Raw genomic sequence first — 25,604 nt, forward strand, 5'->3', positions numbered from 1 at the left:
TGGAGTGGGAATAGTAAATGTTACCCTCCCGCTATCCAACGCTTTCCCTACTGTTGCACTCTCTGGAGTGGGAATAGTAATTTTTACCCCCACGCTATCCAACGCTTTCCCTACTGTTGCACTCACTGGAGTGGGAATAGTAAATGTTACCCTCCCGCTATCCAATGCTTTCCCTACTGTTGCACTCTCTGGAGTGGGAATAGTAATTTTTACCCCTACGCTATCCAATGTTTTCCCTATTATTGCACTCTCTGGAGTGGGAATAGTCATTTTTACCCTCCCGCTATCCAACGCTTTCCCTACTGTTGCATTATCTGGAGTGGGAATAGTAATTTTTACCCTCCCGCTATCCAACGCTTTCCCTACTATTGCACTTACTGGAGTGGTAATAGTAAATTTTACGCGCCCGCTATCCTACACAGAAAATATTGAATATTTTTAATTAATATCACGTTAAGATATATGTATTAATTTTTTTTTTACTTACTTTAATTATTCATTAAGTTTACTGTTATTTAAGTATTTTTAAGTATGTGTCAGTTAATTATATGTATTATTTCATTTATTTAACATTACTTTTAAAACATTTAAAAAATTCGATATTTTGACTAACTATATTATTTACAACGATATTTTGGATTCGATATTTTTGTAATTTCCTGTTTGGAGATAGGACTTCGATATTTTGGCATTCTATATTTTGGCATCGATATTTTTGTAAGTCTATATTTTTGTAGTCGATATTATGTCAGTGATCCGGGTATCGCATGTCAAAACCCTGCATGCCAGTATACAGTGTCTAAACCCAAGATTCCTACAAATGGGAAGGAGCCACTTTTTCCTTATTGATTGATACGCAGGGCAGAAAAACATAACGTGGCATACGTCTTCTCGGTTATGCTTACAAGCCGGACAAACAGGGTTTTCTGATTTAGCCCATTTGTGGGTGAATGCCCTAAGCGGTAAGCTACCGTGCCTTAGCTGCATATAGAGCTTCCTCGCGAGAGGTGGATGAATTACGTCTAGGAAGACTTCTGCTCGCATTTCGGCTTTTACTAGGAGAAACTCTTTAGTAAGCTTCCCCAGAGAGCTTGAACCATGTAGGGCAAGTAGTTTCTGTTGCCTCATCTGACTTATAAGTTCCGTTTTAGATGTCCCTGTACAGGACACCTCCGGAAATTTCCAAAGCTCGATCCTACCGATCTTTATGCTAAGATTCTTAATGTGGGATAACCATGCGATGTTCTTATTTTTTATTAGAGCCCAGACCTCTATGAATTCCTCTCTGTATGGTGCCAATTCTGGCACCGACCAGAGTCTTTTCCAATAGAGCATGGGCCGCAGAGTTGCTAAATCTCAATTGGTTCTAACCCCAGGTCAAATCGTAAAGGGATAAGCGGTGTGCTTAAAGGCAAACCCACAAGACTTCTCATAAAACCCTGCTCAGCCATAGTTAGCTTGGATATGTTTTTGTGGCCCCAAAGTTCAGCTCCATACAATGAAGCAGTTCTAGCTTGCAATCTGTATATTTCTATGGCCGGGGCTGATGGTTTAAAGACCGAGGCTCGCTGGACCTTACTAATCCCTCCCGCTATTTGGGACAACCTAAGCGTTGATTTCGAGATTTGTGGGTCCCAATCAAAGTTCTCTGTCAGGGTGATCCCAAGATAGACAAAAGTCCTGACTCTCTCAAGGGGAGAGCCATTAAGGGTGGGATTTGAGCGAGTCTGCTTTGGGGGATTAAAAATCATAAACTTGGTCTTATCCAAGTTGATCTCCAAGCCTCGGGCAATACAAAATGCGAGAAAACCATCCAAAATACGCTGAATGCCCGATGATGTTTTGGATAACAACAAAGTGTCATCCGCAAACATCAGAGCGGGCACTCTACCAGTAGCCAACCTAGGGGCATCATTATCAGTTACATCAGCTAGGTGGTCCACAAGACCATTGATGTAGAGACTGAACAATGTTGGAGCCAAAACACACCCTTGTCGCACACCCTTCCTGACAGGAAAGCGTGCAGACAGATCGCCATGCCTACCACACCTAACCTGGGCATAATTACCGTTGTGGAGTCTGGGTAAAATATTCAATAAATGGGGAGAAAGACCCATATCTGCCAAGACTTTCCACAACTTTCCCCTTGGGACGAGTTCGAAAGCAGCGCGCAGATCAACAAAGATGAGGTAGAGGCTGCCACCCTCCACTCTCACCGTTTTCCAAAATAAGACCTGGAGCCGGAAAATTTGATCTATGGTTGAGATCCCCGACCTAAACCCGGCCTGCAATGTAGTCAGTATTTTATTTTCTTCCATCCATCCCAAGATTCTATCTAAAATAATTCTGCCCATTAATTTCTGGGAGGTATCTATAAGGCTGATAGGCCTGTAGTTTACCGGTTTTAGCGGGCAGCCTTTCTTAAATATGGGGACTATCTCTGCTCCCAACCAAGTATCTGGTGGATCAGCCCCGTTAAGGATTGAGTTAAATAATACCACCAAGTACGGGGCCCAGATTTTTGGTTGGGAGCGAAATAAATCCGGGGGCATCTTATCCAATCCGGGAGCTTTGTTAGGTAGGAGCCTTACTATTGCAGACTCTACTTCTTTGAGGGTAATGACCTCGGGCAGTTCTGGGAAAGAAATACCCTCACCTACCAAGGAATCCTTATTCCGTCCGCCGCCCGAGGGCCCAAGCGATCGATGCTCCTGTTGAGGCTCAGGGGCGGCAAATGGGAGGCAGATCTCAGTATCACCAAAGGCCGAGTCAGTCCCTCTCACTGGTCTATGCTCCATGGATAAATCAGGATTGGGAGAATCACCCAAGTCCCCATACAGTGCCCCAAAATACGTTTACCACACTTGGGGTGCTATATTTGCAATTGGGGTCAAGGCTCCCCTACTCACACCAGAGTTCACAATAGCCCAAAACGCCTTGGGATCTCTTCGAGAAAGGGTTAGCCTAAGTTCCTCCCATATATGCTCCTCCCAGTCCTTCTTTCCCCTAGAGATGGCCTTTTTGTATTCTAGGCGAAGTTTCTTGAGATTAACTCTATCATCGTCTTTTATTGCAGAAAGCAAATCCTTTTTTGCTTTTCTGCAGGAGTCATCGTACCATGGATGTGTCCTAACCTGATGCTGTTTTTTCCTCACTGGATTGAACAGATCCACCAGCTTGTCAACCAAATGTTTGTGAATCTCAATGGGAAAGCTTAGGTTATCTTCACTTGCATCCCCCATGTCAGAAAGGAATGGCAATGCTGTCTGATATATTTTAGCAAGTTTATCAAGAATTCTGGAAATAGGGCCATTTAACCCTCCTCCTATTGTTGGAAAGCAACACAGGAAGCGATGAGCTATTAGGATCGGGGGAAGGGTTTGTTAGTCCAAAACTTCCCGGTTTGAGGGTTAAAACAAGGGCGTTGTGATCACTGTCTTGTCTAGGGTATATCGTAAACTCCTGTAGCTTGTCCCAGTGTCTGGTTTCCATCAACATATTATCAATGATAGAATTTTGCCCTGGTCTATTAAATGTTGCCAACCCCGGGCGGTCCGGTTTCAACCTCCCATTGCAGGCCCTTAAGGACAATGCAAGGGATAGGGATTTAATTTGGAGGACCAGAGGGGTCCAAGCTCTGACGGAAGAAATTTGTGGATCCAAAACATGCCAGAACTGGTCCTCTTCATCCAAATCTCCCGTGTCCGGGCTCTCAAGGGGCTCGAATTAGCAATTAAAATCACCTCCTACTAATAGAGCGGCTGAGGGGTCAAGTGACAATATGAAATGCTTTAGTGTGTCAATGGTGCCAGATTCTTGGCCGTTCTTAACTGGTCTGGAATAAACGTTTATTAAGGCAACCCTTGACATATCTTTTAGTGTTAGGAGTACACATTGGACGTCAAGGGAGTTGGTTGGTATCTGAACTGCCTAGACGCCCAAATGTGCCCCCACCCATAATGTCAGACCTCCCGAAGGCCTACCTCTGCCCCTTGAAGTTGCCAGAATATCAAAAGTGGCATAGCCAGTCCTCGGATTCTCCTCCATTGCCCACGTTTCTTGCATCAGACAGATATCATGCCTGCCTATAAAGTTACCCCACTCAGGGATGGATAACTTGCTCTTTATCCCAGCCACATTCCACGACAGAATTTTTATTTTCCCGTCTACTACTCTATTCCTAACCAATAGATCACCATCATTTGGATTTGGACAGATTCCTCGTATTTGGGTGTTGGATTCTGATATGGTATCCCCAAGCTTGACTCCCAACGGCACCTCCTCTAAAGGAGAAGCCCCCACATTATCGGTAATTTCTCTCACTTCCAACCCTTCCCCAACTATACTCATGGAGTGGGGTGTTGATACATGTTCAGGCGTACTACTCCCACAACTACCCATCACTGCCGCTATTTGGGTACCCACAATATTATCTAAATAAAGTACAGGGCTCCGAATCACGTCTGGTCAGTCAACCTCCTCCAACACACATCTATTCTTTTGAGGGAATAGTGACAGCAGGGGGGTGGTTTGGCACCGGTCCTCCCAAGTTATCGTTCCTTGGTGTGCTCTGGCATACGATGTATTTTTTACCCCCTCCCACCTAATACCTCTGTTCTGCCCTATTCTGTACTGAGGTGCTGGATAGAAGTATGACAAGTGCAGTGGGATAATTTGAGTATTAGACCTGGAGGGTGTCCTACTGCAGATATAATCTACGGCAAGCGTGTGCCTAAAGTTGATGCTGACACAATTTCCTGCAATAGATTTAGGTGCGGACCCAATCCAGTCTATTCTCCTTGCACCCAGTGTTTCTCCAGAAATGTAGGAGGGAAGAGGGCTGTTAGAATTAAGCCAGTACATGCATTTATTTTTTAATTCCAAATAGTCCTCGTTTTTCCCTTGGGATGGGGGGGGGGACACCAGCAAGCACAACAATGTCAGGAACAGCCTTGACAATTGGTTGGGGGGGTATAGGTAGGATCTTGGAACTGGCAGGGGGATTATCATGGGTGGAAACGGAACTGGTACAGTGGTTTCCTGAGGAACTAGTCAATTGGGCTTTACCAAGGCCTACATTATTGATGGTAGAGACTAGTCTGTCCAACCTAGATAACAAAGATTTAGCCAAGTAGCTGTTCCATATGTGCCTGAAGGTCAAGTATCATGTGGGTAGCCCAGAGGGGTGCCCCTGTAGAAGACAAGGAAGGGTAACCATCATTTAGTATAGTAGAATTGGTTGAAAGCTTAGTTTTACTTGTTGCTTTTCTCTTCCCAATCCTGGGTTTCTTAATTACGGTGCGAGTTACAGACACCTTGTTTAGTGCAGAATAGGATGGGGATTTAATAACCTCTGAAACATTAATTTCATTAGGGATAGGCTGTGCTCAGGGCAACTCAGCAAAAGAACACATGAGAGAGGAATTAAAATCAGGGGGATTATTAGTAACAATTGAAACATCCTCCACTGTTTGAGAAGAAGAAATTGCAGGGGTGATTGACAAACGCCTCTCCATGTTTTCTATAGCTGTAGCCACTACCCCAATTGTTTGCTGCAGCATTATCAATGGCTGTTAGACTTGGGAGAGATTGTGTCGTTGCTGTCTGGTGCCTGGTTGCGGGGCGGGAAATGGAGGAACTAAGATTTTTGCTGTTTTTACAGTTTCCTTTCATATTTACGGTTAAAGCGAAACAATCGCACAATTTGTTATGATTCTTCCCTACAATCTTAGGCAACACTGGGCATTAGAAAGGATAAACTGTTAGATGTATAAGTCCGACAGCCAAACAGTTTTTATCTCAGGAACAATACCTGAATCTTACATCAAACAGAGATATCCACCTTATTTTGCTTTTCTATGACAGTACCTTATTGCTGTAAAGGTCCAGGTGAGAGGATGTCAATGAGGTGGCCCAGCCCGGCCTCTGACGGTCCCTGACGGGCAAGGACGGGCCCGCCCTTGGCCCGGGCGCCGCCCGCGCACGTCCCGCGTTGCCGGGCACCAGCGGAGAAGAAATAGGTCCCAGGCGCTGCCTGATGACAACGACAGCAAGCGCCTGGGTCAGGGGCTGCTGGGAAGTATAGTCTTTCCCCGTGGGCCGTTCCCCTCACGGCGGCGCTAATGGCACTGGAGTGCGGGTAGGTAAATGCTCCCCAACGATGGCCGTTCCCCTCACGGCGGCCTCAACGGGTTCTGGCAGAGTCTGTGCTCGTGGGTCTCTCCTCGTTATGCGCGTCCCACGCTGCGGGGCACCAGCGGAGAAGAAATAGGTCCCAGGCGCTGCCTGATGACAACGACGGCAAGCACCTGGGTCAGGGGCTGCTGGGAAGTGTAGTCTTTCCCCGTGGGCCGTTCCCCTCACAGCGGCGCTAATGGCACTGGAGTGCGGGTAGGTAAATGCTCCCCAACGATGGCCGTTCCCCTCACGGCGGCCTCAACGGGTTCTGGCAGAGTCTGTGCTCGTGGGTCTCTCCTCGTTATGCGCGTCCCGCGCTGCGGGGCACCAGCGGAGAAGAAATAGGTCCCAGGCGCTGCCTGATGACAACGACGGCAAGCACCTGGGTCAGGGGCTGCTGGGAAGTGTAGTCTTTCCCCGTGGGCCATTCCCCTCACGGCGGCACTAATGGCACTGGAGTGCGGGTAGGTAAATGCTCCCCAACAATGGCTGTTCCCCTCAGGGCGGCCTCAACGGGTTCTGGCAAAGTCTGTGCTCGTGGGTCTCTCCTCGTTATGCGCGTCCCGCGCTGCGGGGCACCAGCGGAGAAGAAATAGGTCCCAGGTGCTGCCTGATGACAACGACGGCAAGCGCCTGGGTCAGGGGCTGCTGGGAAGTGTAGTCTTTCCCCGTGGGCCGTTCCCCTCACAGCGGCGCTAATGGCACTGGAGTGCGGGTAGGTAAATGCTCCCCAACGATGGCCGTTCCCCTCACGGCGGCCTCAACGGGTTCTGGCAGAGTCTGTGCTCGTGGGTCTCTCCTCATTATGCGCGTCCCGCGCTGCGGGGCACCAGCGGAGAAGAAATAGGTCCCAGGCGCTGCCTGATGACAACGACGGCAAGCACCTGGGTCAGGGGCTGCTGGGAAGTGTAGTCTTTCCCCGTGGGCCATTCCCCTCACGGCGGCACTAATGGCACTGGAGTGCGGGTAGGTAAATGCTCCCCAACAATGGCTGTTCCCCTCAGGGCGGCCTCAACGGGTTCTGGCAAAGTCTGTGCTCGTGGGTCTCTCCTCGTTATGCGCGTCCCGCGCTGCGGGGCACCAGCGGAGAAGAAATAGGTCCCAGGTGCTGCCTGATGACAACGACGGCAAGCGCCTGGGTCAGGGGCTGCTGGGAAGTGTAGTCTTTCCCCGTGGGTCGTTCCCCTCACGGCGGCGCTAATGGCACTGGAGTGCGGATAGGTAAATGCTCCCCAACGATGGCCGTTCCCCTCACGGCAGCCTCAACGGGTTCTGGCAGAGTCTGTGCTCGTGGGTCTCTCCTCGTTATGCGCGTCCCCAAGTGCATCAGAGAGATGATCATTTAGAATCTCAGTTGATTAATCTGATAGCATGTCAGCATGGGACTAATGAATATTGGTACCGTCGTTATGGAGAACTGAAATGTATGCTACGGAACTTGGGAACTCCTACATGGTTTGTTACACTAAGCTGTGCTGAGTATGCTTGGGACGATTTACTTGAACTTCTTCGAGAGGCAAATTCCAATGTAAAAAATATTGAATACAAGACACCTGGAGAATTGTGCTCCTTGGATCCTGTTAATGTATGCAGATATTTCAATCATAGATTTGAAGCTATGATGTCTTTCATCTGCAATAAAAAGAATCCTCCTCTAGGAGAAGTTATGGATTTCTTTTGGAGAAAGGAGTATCAAGCAAGAGGTGCTCCTCATATACATATGTTGTTATGGATGAAGGACGCCCCCAAATTTAGAACAGATTCAGATGAAACTGTTTTGTCTTTCATTGAAGATTATGCCACATGTGCTGTACCCAATAGCAGAGAAGATAAAAACGTAAAACAACAAGTCTTACGAGCTAGGATTTCATTGTCCACAAGCCGAAACATGAAGACCTAACAATCTGACAGTTATTTGTGAAAGCTGTCTATGCACTGGTTTTTAAAGTGGCACCAAGGCAGTGCCAGAATAAAATTATTAGTGTCTTGTTAGCCATTTTTATTAGCACTTTACACTTACCACTTCTTGCACTGCAACCATCACCTTACCTGTATCTATCATTACAGAGATTGTAAGTACACTTACATTCACGTATGGGACAACTGTGTAACCACCACAATCACTTAAGTGGTTGGTACTCATGGTACTGTCCAGGGTTCCCAGATGATGAAACAAGCCACCTTTGGTGGGTGATGGGAACTCAACCTCTTTTGGAAGAACCTTCCCTTGAGGTCACATTCATTTACTTTGGTTTTCTTCACTTTCTCTGATGTATCAGTGTTTGGAGTCATATTGAACAGCAGACCTACAGTATTTATGTATACTATATGTTGATTTGGGGATTTCATACTGTTTATGGTTTTTAAATATATCCCTTGGACCCTCCTTCCTTGAAAGAGTTTTGTGTTGAGCTATGCGACATACCATCACAAGAAAGTCTCCGAAAAATACCTACAACTTAAGAAGAAGCGAAGAATCTAAATACATAAATGACTACAATCCAGTTATTTAATCCATGTGGAACGCTAACATGGATATTCAGTATGTTGCGGACAATTCCATTGCTGTTGCTCGATATGTAACGTCCTACATTACTAAATCAGAAAAGACTGAATTGAAAGAAATGTGGGAAGAGATTTCTCACGAGAAGACTCTAAGTAAGAAATTATACAGTTTCAGTTTGAAGATGTTATCGCATTGTGAAATTGGAGCATATGAATGTTCAGATCGGTTATCATCTGCAAGTCTATATTCCAAAAGTAGAAGAATCATTTGGGTGAGTATAGGTCTTGCAGGAATGCGAAATCGGGTACTGAATTCTGTTCACGAAATTGAATATTTAGCAGAAAAAGAACCAGAAAGTACAGATATTTTGAAAACTAATATGTTGGACACATATTACCCAAACAGAAGTCATCACCTTGCGAACATGTGTCTCTATGAAGTGCTGCAAAACTACACTTTTAAACGGAATACTACAGAGAACATCAATAATGGAAAATATGCAGTGATTGGTTCCAAAGGATGTCTGGTGAAACAAAGGAAAGGAAATGTAATTAATCACAGGAAACTGAGTTGCGACACTGCTGACAAAAGGGAATTTTACTATTTAGTCCTTTTGCAAATGTTCAAACCGTGGCGTTCAGAACTGGAATTACTTGGAGATTTTCAGAGCTATGAAGATTCATTTAATGCTTGTAAAGATAGCATACAACGCAGTGCTTTGGCAAATTATGTGAAAATGTTGAATGATGAAATTGATCAAGAAGCTACAATTGCAGCTGAGATTGCTAGAGACAGTTCTCAAGACAGTCAAAGTTCTGCTGCACTGAGTCAAGATCCACTTGGACAACCAATTGTTGGAAATGAAGCAGCGACTGCCATGAATGAGGTGGAAACAGCAATGAATCAAGCTCAAGAAGATGTAATACAGTTAGGAAACTTAGAAGAACAGCTAAATGTTGAACAGAAACAAATATATCAACAAGTGAAAGAGCAGATTGACCATGGATTACTTCATGAAAAGAAAGGGTGCTCATGTACATCATTTCAACCTATCCGAATGTGTGTGAGTGGTCAAGCTGGTCTTTTTAACAATACTAACAAGTAGAGGGGGTCCTAGGAAATGTTTAAAGACCAACATCAACTGTCTGTAGAGTTATCTTTGACTTCTCTTTAGCGATTAGACCACCAGACTCCAATTGGTTTATTAAGTGGTCAAGCTGGAACAGGAAAAAATGTCTTAATTAAAGTAATTACAAGTTATCTGCAGAAAACAACTGAGTCGCATTTGTCTTGTGTTGTCACTGCTCCAACTGGGTTGGCAGCACATAACATTAAAGGAATTACTTTACATCGTTTACTAATGCTACCAGTAGAGCATGAGAACAAATTGCAATACCACAAGCTATCTGAAACTTCTCATTATTGATGAGGTGAGCATGGTCTCAAACTTGATGCTTGCCTTTGTGCATTTAAGAATACAGCAAATTCTTAAAACAGAGTATGACGTGTTATTTGGAGGAAAACACGTCATAGTTTTTGGAGATCTACTGCAACTGACTCCGGTAAAAGGACAACCGGTATTTAAAACACTTGCACATGAAGATACCAGAAAGTCTCTTGGTAGCGTTGGTAATGTGAACATTTGGACTTATTTTGAATACAAAGAACTGACAACAAATATGCGACAGGCAAATGATGCTGAATATGGAAGTATTCTTCAAGATATAAGAATTGGAATTCTTACAGAACATGGCAAACAAGCTTTGGAGAGTTGATTACTTTGCAATGTGTTTCCAAATGAATATGTAGTTCCTGCAAAAGTGTACATGAAAATTGCTGAAAATAAATCAGTCATCTGCTTAATGCCAACACTGCGCGAGTGTTCCATATTCAACGAAGAACTATTGAAACTGGAAAATGAAGAAATTATAAAAATGGAAGCCATCGATAAAATAGAGCATGAAGGAATCACTTTTATTTTGACGGGAAAGTTGAAAACAATACTGGATTCTTTAGAAAAAAAAATATCTAAAACAGCTGGTTTAGAAAAGACACTATATGCGTGTGTAAACTGTCGGGTAATTTTAAGGCGTAATTTGGATGTAGAAAAAGGTTTAGTTAATGGCGCAATGGGTAAAGTGGTGGATTTTGTTAATTATCAGAAAAAAGAAGGAATTGAATTTTTTAAAATTAAATTTGATCAGATTGAAGAAGTTAAAGAAATTGGTTGTTGTTCAGTTCGTTTTTTGCTTGTTAAAGATTTATATGTCCGTAGGAAACAATTTCCATTTTCTCTGGCATATGCAGTGACTATTCATAAATCTCAAGGATTAAGTGTAAACAGTGCATTGGTGAACATTGAATCTACTGTATTTAAAGAGGGTATGGCATATGTTGCTTTGTCGCGAGTCAGAACATTATCTGGTTTGTTTTTGATTGATTTTAATGAGACAAAGGTTACTGCAGATGCAAACTGTGTAAAAGAGCCAACTTTCCATGCTGCAACAAGCAGTGAGCACTGTGGGTACCTGCTTTTCCATACTAAAATGGCTGCGGAAAATAATTTGGATGCTTCCTTTTTCCACACAAAGAACCGTAGTCCAATCCCTTATCATGTCTCGATTGGACTACGGGAACATACTCTATGTAGGCTGTAATAAGGAACCTTTAAGGAGGCTGCAAATGGTCCAAAATTCTGCAGCACGCCTTCTCTGCCACATTGCAAGGAGAGCCTCGGTTACTCCTTTTTTGCAGGATCTCCATTGGCTCTGCATTGGCAACCGCATTAAATTCAAAGCTCTTTGTCATATTTTCAAAATAAAGCAAGGTGCAGCTCCAGTGTGTCTACGGGAACTCATCTGCCCTTACACACCGCATCGTGCCCTGCGCTCCTCCGCCCAGGGTAACCTGATGCTTCCCAGGTTCAAATTGACAAGAATGGGCAGACGCTCCTTCTCATACCTTGGACCAAAACTTTGGAATTCCCTAATCATGTGAAGCAGGAATCTTCGTATTTAAAATTTCGCCGAGACATTAAGACCTGGCTCTTCATTCAGCAATTGGCCTAGTTACTTAGTCTGACTCAGACTTATCTGCTCCGGGAAACCCTAATAGGGTAGCTGTGCGTCTAACAAATTCAATAATAATAATAATAATATAATAGGTTAAGAAGGGTGTATGCTCCAAATTTAGGTCAATATCCTGTATTTGAAAAGCGTGTGATTGGTCGAAAAAGAAGGTTTGAGACTATCTGTTCTGAAGGTGTTGAGAAGGGAAAAGAACAAGATAATGTTGTGATTGGAAGTAAAAAGAAATTGGACACTGTTGAAGAGATTGTTGGTTATCAGTTTGAAAATAGTTCAGGTGTCAACTGCTATGCTAATGTAGTGGTCAATGTTGTTTTTTATCTTGAAGGTTTGCAAGAACAGATTATGCAGAATCTGCAAAAACTTTTTTGTTCTCTGTTGCATTCTGTTTATGAAAAATTGATACAAGTAAAATACAATCTGTTTCAGATCTTTTGGATGTGTGTTCTGGTTCTACACAATTTACACAAAATATCCAACAAGATGCTCAGGAATTTTTAATGTATATGCTTACCATTTTTGAAAATGAAGGTGTAGAAATAGAAAATATTTTTGGCCTTTCTTACAAATGGGAACATCATTGTGAAAATTGCATGTATACATGTACCACTAATGTAGACACTGAAAGATTTCTGTATTTAACATTACCAGACTGTAAATCAGTGTCTTTCAATAAATTAGTTAAAGGTGCAAATCAAAACATGGAGTGTAGCCAATGTAAATCAGAAATGTTATCCACATTATTTTTAACAAAATATGGACAATACATAATTTTAATGATGCAACGTTGTACAGCTGATGGAAGAAAGATGGATACTTTAATAAAGCAGTTTGTAGCAACACAACTATCAATATCAGGAAGTACTTTTGTAGCAATTGCAATAATTTTCCATGATGGTCCTTCCACCACATCTGGACATTACACTGCCTATCTAAAATGTGACAAAGGCTGGACACTTTGTAATGATTGCCAGTTGGTTTTCAAACAACGTTTGCCTAGGGAATTAAAAAATTCCTACCTAATATTTTTAAAGTCAAAGTTTTAGGAAGATAATTCATTCTCTGAGGAATTTATTATTATAATTTAATAGGACTACCATTGGACAATTTACAAAAAAGGAGTGCAAAAATACCATTTGGCCTCAAGGAAAGGTATATGTTTGAATTATGGACTTTTTTGTGCTCATTGACTCAGTGAATATTTTTAAGCGACAACATTTACAGTTTTTATAAGTTAAAGTTATAAAATTTTGTCAGCCATAAGCATTTCATATATGTGTGATTTGTATTTTGTGGTATTTTACTGAGAATAGCATGTTGTTTTTTTTTTTAAACAATCTTTTGATTGTTTTTTTTTTGCCCGCTGTTAAGTGATGATTACGATTGAAATCACTATTTCTAGTGAAATTCAATATATTCTGAGAACAGCAAAAAGGCAAACAAATTACTTTGTTGAAATTATGCTGTGTTGTAAAAAATGTATTATTACATTTTATAACTATTTTTTCTTTCACAGATCCTAATTCTAAAATAAGCAATTTACATCAATTTACATTGCAAAAAATATCTGAAAAAAATGTACAGCATTTTTAATTTCTATTACTGTGAAGGTAAGTTTAACTAAGTATTAATATGCAGAATGGGCAGACCTGCAAGAACCTACAAAGATTGAAAAAGTTTTTAAAAACACTCTGTTTATACCTATGTAGTTTGGACATCTCTCTGTTATCGGATATTATGTGACCTCCAAAAAAACAGATTTGAGTGGGTCATAATATTTGCCATTGTACCTATTGAAGGACCGCAATTATTTCAATCATTCTTGTTTGAGCATCTTTGCAGACAAAACTCTGTGCTTACCTTCTATCATTCGGAAGCAATTTTAAAACAGAAATATGTCACTTTTTGTAACATAGTTATTGCACAAGACACTCTTTCATATTTACAAAGAGAGGAAAAGGCGCTCTGTGTACTTTTTCTACTCCATGTAAATACAACCTCATCATACACACTACTTTGCGTTGAAAGGTTGTTCTATAAGTGTTGTTGTGCATGATTGCACTGAATGCTCATAGAACAAGACACATCTCCAGATTTATCAGAAATCATAAATCTCGATATGTGTGTGAATGCTGCACCATTCTCTAATTGGTGTACGAAAGCACAACAAGGAGAATTGTTTTCTTTTCTCCTCATTTTTAAATCTTTAATGCATGCTAAAATGTTCAGCATACATTGAAGGAGAAAAAATTGTTTACTGATTGTTTTTGTGCAGGAAGGTGTGTCTTCCTGCACAAAAACAAACAGCACATGACACAGAGAGCCTTCCACTATGGTGCAAGGGTGCCTGTGTCACCACAAGGCTGCAATTTAAGCAGCCGTGCAGAGAGAAGCATAGATGTGCAACATATTTATGTACATATGTTGCATCCCTGTGCTTCGGAAGTACTACAGCACACTGCAGTTAAAGAGGTTACTGTGGGATGCTGCAGCACTTCCTCATAGTTCTGCACTTATACATTCACCATATGCTATTAATGCATTCATTCATTCAATTACGTACTACACATACATTCATCTAAACTTTCACACACCAACAAACAAATATAGCTCTTTTTTTAAACCAGGAAAGTTAGTTCTTAGAAGAACTTTTTTTTTCTTCTTTTTTCTTTTATATATTTTTTTTGTTTTTTTGAACAATTTAAAAAAAAATGAATTTTCTTGAAAAAAAAAAGAGGAAAAAACAGAACTGGAGGAACAAAACAATGAACTTCAGGGGGGAAAAAAAACTAGCAATGGTGACTCTCTTGCTTGCGGCAGATTAGATCAATTGACTGCTCCCCGTAGCATAAAATGCATTGCATTTTATGCAGAGCACTTTCAAGTATTGGAACTGTGGACGGATGTCCAAATTTTGTGCAGAAGGATCCACCTTTTAAGTGCTTGGCTGCGATGAATCCGAAGGAGCAGGAACGACTCTCATTCTGCGGCATTCCTCCCGAGCAAGGTTTACCGGATGAAGGGTCCTCAGATGCTTCATCATGCTCGCAGTTCCAAAGGAATATTTTTTGTGTGGATCCCCATGGGACAGCACTCTCTGGCAGATCTTGCAGGTCACCAAGGTGGCATTGGTCTTTGTTTGCCACTCATGATACGTGAAAAATTTCCACACCACAGATGAAAAACGTGGTGGGTGTGGTGGCTCTTCCAAAAAATCACCCTCAGATGAATGAGGAGATCCAGGAGATGCCTACTGCTCTGAAGCCATTGTTTCTAAAGAAAAAAGTTTGAGCTAAGTGAAAACTTAGTCAAAAGAACTTCTTCTCTGCAAAGAGATGCTCCTCCAAAGAAGGTCAAAGAAAAATGATTGAAATGGGTGGGGTCTTTCAATAGTTAGAACAGGAAGTGTAATGAACCATTCAAATCTCTTTTTTTCAGGTCACATGGGATCCGCGCACCGTGAGCTTACGCAGCAAGCACCCAGCGTGCATCCGCGAAATTGAATTTAAAAAGAATATAGGATTAGATGTAAAAATATATTACTTTTATGAGTAGTTTAGAGTTTGTCTTCAATTAATATTCACATGAAATACATATATATATATATGTTTTTTAAATGTTAAATATTTTGCGGGATTCGCGCACCCACCGCTTCATACACGCACATGATGCATCGCGGAAGCGCGCAAGCGTCGCGTAACGTGCATCGTATAGGCGTCGAGTCGCGTACCGGTCGCAGTGCAATCACGCACCAAACACGTACCCATCGCTGACCGTATGCGGATGCTTTCCCGTAGGGATCGAGAACGGTGCGCATAGGGTGCGCGGATCCCAAAAAAATGGAAAAAAATAAATAAAATATAAAGTTTTGAAAATATAAAAATATATTTTAAAACATTAACAATTTTTTTTACAAAAACCCAATAAAAACAAATAATATTTTTTAATTTTTAAAAAAATTAATTGAAAAAATAAGTTAAAATAAAGGGGATAAAAAAGTATTTTTAAAAACATAATAAAGGAATTGACACACTGAAATTGAAAAATTTAGAAAATCAATGAAAATCATTAAACATCATAGCTTTAGAGATAAATTATAGATAGGAATTAGCATTTAAAAAACCTTTGAAATTCACTGAAAAAAACATAGGTTTCATGCACGTTATAGTTAGGAATTAGCATTTAAAAAACATTAGAAATTCACTGAAAAAACCATAGGTTTCAGGGGTTTTATAGTTAGCTGGACATTTGCCTGGTACAAAAGCCAAGAAATTCCCCCATTATAGTTAGATTCAGCTAACTATAAATCGCGCGCCCCCGCAATGCAATGCTGATGACGTCACATATTCAATCACTCATGACATGGTCAGTGACATAACTGATGACATCACTGATGACATCTCACATGACATCACTGATGACATCATCCATGTAATAAATTAGTGCATCTTCTCACACCCTAATATAACCTTTGATACACCGACTAAAAATTTCAGACGGCCATTCTCAAAACCATAGATACTCCAATACCAATAATTACATAACCACTCTTTGACTCTTAGGTCTACACCTCCACTCACTCACCTGTAGAGTCACTCATACTTACAGTCACTCAGTACAGGACTATCATATGCATTTATACACCTATATAGACACTCAGACACCGCCAATCATCCATAGACATACTCACACACCTAGTCAATCATGCAAATAATTAATCACACTCCAATTTACTCACCTATACAGTTATACACACACAAGTTCACTTACTCATAAAAATACTACCACGTTCTTACGCTCTTATACAATTACTGATACAAGCACACACTCATCCATACAGCCACTCTCACAATCACACACTCTCACATATACCCAGTTATATACTCTTACACACATATACCCTGCCTTTCACATACGTAGTTACTCACACATGTACCACTGAGATATGCATTCAATCACTACCACACCCATACATACACTCACCCAACCATACAGTCCATCACAGATGCACTCTTAAAACCATGCACCCATAGAATCACCCACTCACACATCTATGCACAGAGTCACACACACCCTACCCACACAAACACTCAGGCACCCATACAGATACTCAGACAACCAATCAATAACCCATATAGACACTCATATAGCTATTAACAAAACCATGCAGCAACTTATACACCAACAGACAGACAGATACAGACATTCACACAGATTAGTCACTAGTCTGCAGTAAGATACATTTAATGACTCACTTATAGAGTCAGTCACGCACCTAGAAAATCATCCATTCACACACTTATACACCCACTCATTCTTCCATAGGCCTTTCCCTATATAAATTAAACATATTAAAACTTTACAGAAACACAGACTCACTGGATGATGTCATCAGTGATGTCATCAGTGATGTCATTTGAGATGTCATCAGTGATGTCATGAGTGATGTCACTGACCATGTCATGAGTGATGTAATATGTGATGTCATCAGCAGTGCATTGCGGGGGCGCGCGAGTTATAGTTAGCTGAACTAACTATAACGGGGAATTTCTAGGGTTTTGTATGAGGGAAATGTCCAGCTAACTATAACACCCCTGAAACCTATGGTTTTTTCAGTGAATATATATAAATATTTATCTGCAAGGTACTTAGATGAGGTATGGTAAATCTAAACCTCCCGCTGTGCACTTATCTGTCTGTGTTTTGCTTCTTGCTCTTTTGGCTACGATATTAAGGTAGAACAATAGTCCATACACGATTTCCGGTACTGCATCCGGAAGGGCATTGAACACAATCCAAAGTGCTCGCATTGAAATGAAAAGATCAGTTGCCGTTTACTGGACATACTGCAGAGTGCACCGATCACAGTAATGCATGCATGGAGCACCAGCACTTTATGGTAATGTGCGCGACATATGTGCCTTGAATCCGTCAATAGGGAGAGCAAAGATTACAATGAGAAGTGCATCTGTCGGGGGCGTGGCTAGGCGCCCGAGGAGATGGCGGCGCCGGTGTGAAGGCTCCGTCCACACCAGAGTTTACTGGCGGTTCGCACTTACAAAAAGGACAATGGAGAACTGCCTCTCGTCTCGGAAGGTCCCTGGAGTATTCTGAGCCTCCCTTCAATGCCGCGGTAAACCTGCTTCATAATTTATTCACCTCTATCTCCCGGTCGTGTCTCTGCATCGGCCGCGACCGCCGTTTTGTGGATGTGCTCGTCTATCTCTTCAGCAGCGCGTCTATCAGGCGCTCCACTCCTGGTTGCTGCATTGGATTTCACTCGCTTTCAGCACCTCTAGCACCTCAAATGCCAAAAATGTTTCCTGGACTTAATTTTTTTTGCTCTCCTCACATCTGGCGGCCATTTTGAGCCTCTGCATCTGCGTTTCCTGGTTTTCTGGTACTGTTGCTTTTCAGGATTGGCACTTTTTACCCATCAAGGCTCCCTACTTGCTTCCTTTTTTTTTTTCATCTCACGTGTTTTGAACCCTGTAACGTATCTGCGCCTGCCCCCGGTTTGGTAGTGGGTGTCCACATTTCGCAGCCGCATCTATGGCCGAAGGTTCCAGCAAGCTCCAAAAGCGTAATTACATTAAAAACTCTAAGCTCTTTACGGAATTGGCTCAGTTGGAAGCTTCTCAGTCCCCTCCTACCAACGAGACGGCGCTGGACATGGAACCTTCCTCACAGTCTTCAGGAAAAATGACGCCTAAACGTTTAAAAAAAGATCCGCCTTCGCCTCCCAAGTCATCTTCGACCATTTCGATGGAGTTACTTCTGGAAGAGATACGGGCCCTGCGCCCTTTCATGGAAGAAACCAACGCCAAGTTGCAGGTTCTCACTGACAATTGGACCCGGTTGGATGAACGAGTGTCATCGGTAGAACGTGACGTCTCCTCTCTTCAGGGTTCTGCAGCCAAGGTTACACATATGCATGCGCAGATCTCCTCTCTCCAGAAGCAGGTGGAGGACTTGGAAAACCGGAATAGATGCAATAATCTTCGCCTTTACGGCATGGTGGAAGGATGCGAGGGGAGCGATCCCATCACTTTCTTCAAGTCTTTTCTTCCCAAGATTTTGCACTTGCCTGAGGATACCCCACTTAATATCCAGCGTGCCCACAGGCTTGGTCGAGCATCCACCTCTCTCTCCACACCAGCGAAGCCTAGAGGTGTAATAATGTATTTCTTGTAGTACACGGATCTACTGAAAGTTCTTTCTGCGGCCAGAGCCTCTCCCCGTATTACTTGGTCGGGCTCCACTTTGTTCTTTGCACAGGATTACGCCAGTGCTACTGCAAGTCGATGTAAAGCCTTTTTGGACATGAGACCTGACCTTCGTTCCATTGGTGCTAGATATGGCCTTTTCCATCCTTGCTTATTCAAAGTCACCTATAATAATAAGACTACGACCTATGAGGAGCCTACGCGACTTCGGAGTTTCCTGAATTCCTGCGGCCAAGCAGATATGGAGCTTTCTGGTCCTTTCTCTTCTCATCCAACGTGACTTTCTTCTGAAGTCTTATACTGATGCTCCAATTTCTTACATTTGTTGTTTCTTTTTGTTTTTTCTAATTCCACTGTTCTTAAATGTGTTTGATCTCTTGTTGAGTGCTTGTTCTCCATTGCAGTATTTATTATTGCTGATATGATTCCTTGGTTTGTTCTATTCTTTGTTTGTCTTATGCCCTTGTCATCTGCCGATATCTAACCTTATTACCTTTCTTTCTCCACAGATCAATGTTATGCGTTCCGTCCCGTTTCTCTGGTTGGACGTTTCCCTGACCCCGAGTGTCCTGCCTTCTCCAGTTGGTCCTACCTCCCTCTCGCCGCATTCACGTACGCCCTTGTCTGTTCCTGTTCCTGATTGTATCTTTCCTCAATTACCCCTTGTGAGTATTCCTCATTCTTTTTCTGACATGTTTGTTCTTGTTTTGTTTTTCCTTATTTTGATTCTTTTCTTCACACTTTCAGGTTTATTGGTGTCAGTACCCTTTACATGCCCGATTTCTTCTTTCCTATCTCTCTTCTCCTTTATCTTTATCACTTGTTGGCTCCCTTGGTCACATTTCCTTCGTTTTCAATATAGTCTCATCCTGTTACTTCATTCCTCCCTTGACTCCTTTATATATTTTTCTTCTTCTGTTATTTTTTTCTCTTCTCTTATTGATTCGTTGACCTTTTTGTGCTTTTTCTTTTTTCTCTCTCACCTGTCCTTACTTACGGAATTCTTTGCACTTCATCTTACCTTTTCATGGATCTTAACTTCACCTTGGCTTTTCTCTATCTTCATGATATCTCTTAATCCTCCTTCCCTCTTCTTTCTTTTGCACGCTTCATCCTCTCTTTATTCTTATCTCTTTTTTCTTTTTTCCTTTTCTTACGTTTTCACTTTCCATGAGGCTTTTTCTCGATGTTTTAATTTTTCTTTGCATTATTTCTTTAATTTTTCTTAATGGCAGTACGTATTGTTTCCTGGAATGTTAAAGGTCTCCATTCTCCTATTAAGAGACAAAATATTCTTTCACATTTAGCCAAGTTGAATGTCGATATTGCCTTTTTGCAAGAAACCCATTTGTCTGACATTGAAGCTGCCAAGCTTAAAAGAGGTTGGGTAGGCAATGTATTCTCTGCTCCTGGTGATGGTAAAAGAAATGGTGTGGTTATATTAATTCGTAAATCTCTCTCTCACTCGCTCTTGATCTCTGAGTCGGATCCCGAAGGAAGATGGTTGTACGTCAAACTTTCCTCGAAGGGTATCCCCATCTCCCTTCTCAACATTTACGCACCCACTGGCGGTAACCCCTCCTTTTGGCGCACAATGGCTTCTCGTATTTCTGAATACGTTGATGATAATTTTTTATGGCGGGAGACTGCAACTTGCCCCTTGACCCCTTTTTGGATGGACATTCTAAAGTATCTTATATCCCTAATAAGTCTCACAAATTGTTTGCTCAAGCAATATCCCAGCACAAACTCATTGATGCCTGGCGTCTTTGTAACCCTACTACTAAGGAGTTTACCTTCTATTCCCCATCCCACCACTCACAGTCCCGTATTGATTACATTTTCCTTTCCCATCATATCTCACAGTCCCTTACTCACGCTGACATTGGCCCCATCTTGTTTTCCGATCATGCCCCAGTGCTAGCCAACATTGATATCTTACCCAGGCCCACTGGACCAAAACGTTGGCGCTTTAATAACACTTTACTCCTAGATCCCAAGTTCACCACTTCCTTTGTTGAATTCACCACAGAGTTTTTTGTCATTAATGATACGCCCACTTTGCCCAAGCATGCTATCTGTACGCTTATAAGGCTGCGGCCAGAGGTTTCATCATTGATTATGTGTCCAGAAAACATAAGATCGCTCGTAAAATTGCGAATGATCTTTTCCTCAAGATTAAAAATTTGGAGCACTCTTTTTATACCTCTCATTCGCAGGAAAGTTTGACTACTCTTATTGAGGCTAAGATGCAATTTAACAAACAATCCACTGACGATGCCTCACTATATTTATTGAAATCTAGCTCAAAATTTTATGGGGGAAAGAACAAGGCGGGCAAGATTTTAGCCAACTATTTAAATGTTAAGCAACACAGATTGAATATTGAATCTGTTTATGATGTTAATTCTGTTTTAAAACATACAGATGTTGATATTTTAGAGAAATTTTCCCGTTTTTACTCCACGCTCTACTCTTCTGAAACTCATCCCTCCGCTCAAGACCTAGCTACCTTTTTTTCCACCATTAAGGCACCTCCTCATTTTCCTGTTGATCTCTACATTCTTGAATTACCCATTTCTGTTTCTAAATTACACATTGCACTTCAGTCACTTAAGAAGGATAAAGCTCCAGGTCCGGATGGATTTACCGTTGAATTTTATTTACACTTCTCTAAATTTCTATTACCTAGGTTGCATTCACTTATTGATTCTTTTATACTTAGTGGTGCCTCCTCTGGCACTTTCTCAGATGCCCATATTTGTATCATACCTAAAGAAGGAAAAGACACCCAACATTGCAAGAATTACAGACCAATCTCTTTGGTTAACATTGACTACAAATTATACGCTAAATCTCTTGCTTTAAGATTAGATCCTTTTCTTCCTGAACTGTTGGGCCCGGAACAATCTGGATTTGTTAAGGGTCGTTTTATTACAGACAATACTAGACTTCTGTTTAATGTCCTGTCCAAATCCTCAAAGTTCCAGGATTCGCTAGCGGCAATTGCTTTGGACGCAGAGAAAGTGTTTGCAGAGTAGAGTGGACTTTCCTTTTCTCCGCCCTCAGATGGTTCGGGTTTGGTCCTAATTTTATCTCTTTTGTTTCTTTTCTTTATTCCAGCCCCAGAGCAGCGGTCTGTGCTAATGGTCTAGTCTCTTCTTTTTTCAGCCTAGGTAGAGGAGTCCGTCAGGGTTGCCCCCTCTCCCCTTTTCTTTTTAATCTAGCATTAGAACCCTTTCTTTCAAAACTTCGCCAAAATCCTAATCTACATGGTTTCCAAACCGCCCAAACAAATATTAAACTTGCTGCTTACGCCGATGATAGCCTACTCTTTATGTCCAACCCTGCCATCTCTATTCCTACGTTTCTCAATGAAGTCCGCGAGTACTCCCAAATTTCTGGTTACAAATTAAATAATGACAAATGCGAAATTCTACCCCTTACTAAATTTACCTTTAAACCTGATTTTGTTGCGTCCAATTTCACTTGGAGTCCCTCACATATTAAATACCTTGGTTTGTATATTGCCCCTTCTATCCTCGATACTATCTCGTTGTGCCTCACTAAATGTACTCAGAAATTGTCCGACCTTACTTCCAGATGGCACCCACTTTACCTTTCCTGGTGGGGTCGCCTCGACACGATTAAAATGATGCTCTCCCCAATAGTTCTATACACCATATCCAATATTCCAGTACCTATCCCAGCTAAGTTTTTTAAGAAAATCAATACTGTTTTTTCTTCTTTCCTCTGGTCAGGCAAAAAAGCGCGTATGTCTTTAGGCAGACTACGTCTTCCTAAATCAGAGGGTGGGGTTAACTTTCCAGATTTTCCCTCTTACCACAAAGCATTTCTTTTGCGACAAGCCTCTCTTTGGTTGCGAGATCCTGCTGTATCTTCCCCCTTATGGCTTGTTCTTGAACGTCTTGCTTTATCCCCCTTCACCTTCGCTGAGTATCTCTCATTTTCTCGTAAGCCCCAGGTTCTTTCCACTCCCATTCATAAGTTCACCACCAAGCTTCTCCTCTCCACGTCCCCCAGTCCCCCCTCTTCTGTAGCCGACTTTCTCAGCACCACCATCTGGTATAATAATAGTATTCTCATTAATCATAAACCCTTTTATTGGAGATCTTGGAGACAAAAGGGTTTGATTTGGGTGTCCCATCTCTTTTCTGGTTCCGACTTCTTACCTTTCCTCCTTCTTAGTCAAAAGTTTGATCTTCCTCACTCCTTCCTTCGAAAATATACTCTACTTAAGTCTGCAATTATGTCCACATTTGCCAAACTTTCTACTTCCCCCAATCATCTTGATCTTCCCAGTTCTTCTGCGCACCTCCATTCTTTGTTACGCTCCCAGCCCACAGCCTCCTCAATCTATCACTCATTTCGCGTCACTCTTGCACCTAGGCAAAAATCCACAGTAGAAGAACAATGGGAATCTGATTTCGGCATTTCTTGGCCCACCTCTTTGTGGGATAAACTGTGGTCCAAGCTCCGCAAGTCTTCCAGAGCTGCTTCCCTCACACAAACCCTCTTTTTTATCTACAATAGACTTCTCTTCTCACCCCATATGTTAAATAAGAGGTTTCCTCTAGTCCCTGACCTTTGCTGGTCTTGCTCGACCTCTAAAGCTACTCTTTTTCACATGCTTTTTTCCTGTGCCGCCACGCACAACTTTTGGAAACAAGCCTGGACCCAAATTAATGTCATATTTCACACTGCACTTCCCTTCTCCCTTGTTAACATTTTTTTAGGTAGTATCTCCCCTTGTTGGGTTGATATTGATTTTAATGTGCAAATTGTTGATTTATTGCTAGCTGTTGCATTTCAGCAAATTACGGTCATTTGGAAAAATTCTGCTAATGTGTCTTTTAGAGCATGGTGGTACAATGTATGTCATAATCATCGGCTAGATACTGTGTTTATTTACCCCCTCAATCTGGCCAAAACACGACAGGAACTCTGGCTCCCTGTAACCCTGTACCTTGATAAGTGTGCTAAACGCTCGTCTCCTTCGTTTCATTTGCCCCCCTCTCAGCAAGAAGTCTCTAAACCTCCTTGATTGACCTTTATGTTCCTTTGCATTTATTATGTTACTTTTTACTGCATATTTATCTAGTACTGCTTTTTGTTGTATAGCCTCAATCATTTGTTATCTTTTAGTCTCATGTTTCTTTCCATAGTCATATTTTACTTCATTGCTCATGTTACTGCTATATTTTTGGTTTGCTGCTGTTCTGACACCTTTATTTGTTTAATAAAACTCTTTTGAACTTAGAAGTGCATCTGTCAAAGCTAGCAGCGCGTTACAAAGCAAAGTGCACTGATCACAATGAGAACTGTGTATAGTGCAAGGAAATTAAGACGTACTGTGCTTCCTCGGGTGTGACGTGGTAAAAGATTATTCTACCATATTATTATAATGTACTAGAGACCAATGGTTGACATTACAATGCCCATAATCTGTTGGCATAGCAAATTTAAAGCTAGAAACCAATCTTTGAATACCGTGTACACAAACTAATCATTGGTGACATGTCATGTGTACACCGCTTAAAACAACAACAAACTGGAGTAACACGGCCATGCACTTCAACGTAGGCTAATACTGCATAATGCGTAGCCCAGCACTACCTAATGCGGAGGTTAACACTACATGCACAATGCTATAGTTATAGCTGAAGGCAGCCTGATTATAATAACAGTTACTACAACAAACGTAAAGAAACTTAACAAGAACCGTCTCCGTTTTTTATATTGAACTGGATATACATTGAGGCACACAAATCTGGCTTTCTATCATCTGCAACATTAGCAAATGTTTTACAAGAAATCCAACAAGGACCAGATTGCACACACACTTACATTTTTGCTATTGCTACAACATTTCTGGATTATATAAATGATACTGTTGGTGCAGTTTTGATCCAACATTTACACCTACTGAGCAGTGCAAAAATGTTATTGCATACAGGACGAACAGTCCAAACTTTAGTAAAGATATTTGTACAGATTTCGACAGAAAAAGCGCCCTTTCACTTGCCTCATAGCCTTGTTCACTGGAAGCCACAAGTCTGTCTGTGGCAGTGTCCCGAATCTTACAGAAAAAACATATAAAGTTTAAAAAAAAATAATAATATTACCTCTTTAAGATCAGGCCAGTCCCTGGGAAGAATATGGCTATGAATGTCGATTTTCATCTTGGAAGATTCAGCCCTGTGCTGTAAGTAAAAGGCGCGCGCTCCAGCTGCCTGGCCGTGCAGTCTACTGTGAAGGCTGTCCATGAACGTGGGCTGCTGGTTAACGCCCGCGAGGTTGAACGGAAGGTGGCCAATCAGCGAGCAGACCGGGCCACTGCCTTTCTACTCAGCCCGCCTCAAGTTCAGAGTACAAACACATAGCTGAAATAGCTTTCGGTTCAAAGCTGCTGAGTTTACTATAATGCGCAGTATGCAAAGTACACAGTGAGGTGTATTTCATTGAATTGTGCAGATTAGAAAGTTGGGCTATATTTTAACCTGAACAGAGGCGTAACGCAAGCCCCGGCTGAAGCCCCTGCGAGGGAACCCTAGTGTGACCAACAGGCATGGGTGCAAATTCAGGACG

At 41.9% G+C, this 25,604-nt stretch overlaps 1 protein-coding gene across 1 annotated transcript in view; it reads right to left on the bottom strand.

Annotated features, from left to right (window-relative positions):
* ACMSD (aminocarboxymuconate semialdehyde decarboxylase) overlaps nt 1–25,297 on the bottom strand; it is a 646,933-nt gene extending 621,636 nt beyond the window's left edge. The window contains exon 1 of the mRNA XM_085645777.1: nt 25,142–25,297. Within this exon, the coding sequence (XP_085501903.1) occupies nt 25,142–25,282 (141 nt within the window). The 5' untranslated portion in view covers nt 25,283–25,297. The remainder of the gene's footprint in view (nt 1–25,141) is intronic.
* Nucleotides 25,298–25,604: the final 307 nt, after the last annotated feature.

This window comes from Triturus cristatus, chromosome 3_1 (genome assembly GCF_964204655.1).
Source record: "Triturus cristatus chromosome 3_1, aTriCri1.1, whole genome shotgun sequence".
Classification (NCBI taxonomy): Eukaryota; Metazoa; Chordata; class Amphibia; order Caudata; family Salamandridae; genus Triturus; species Triturus cristatus.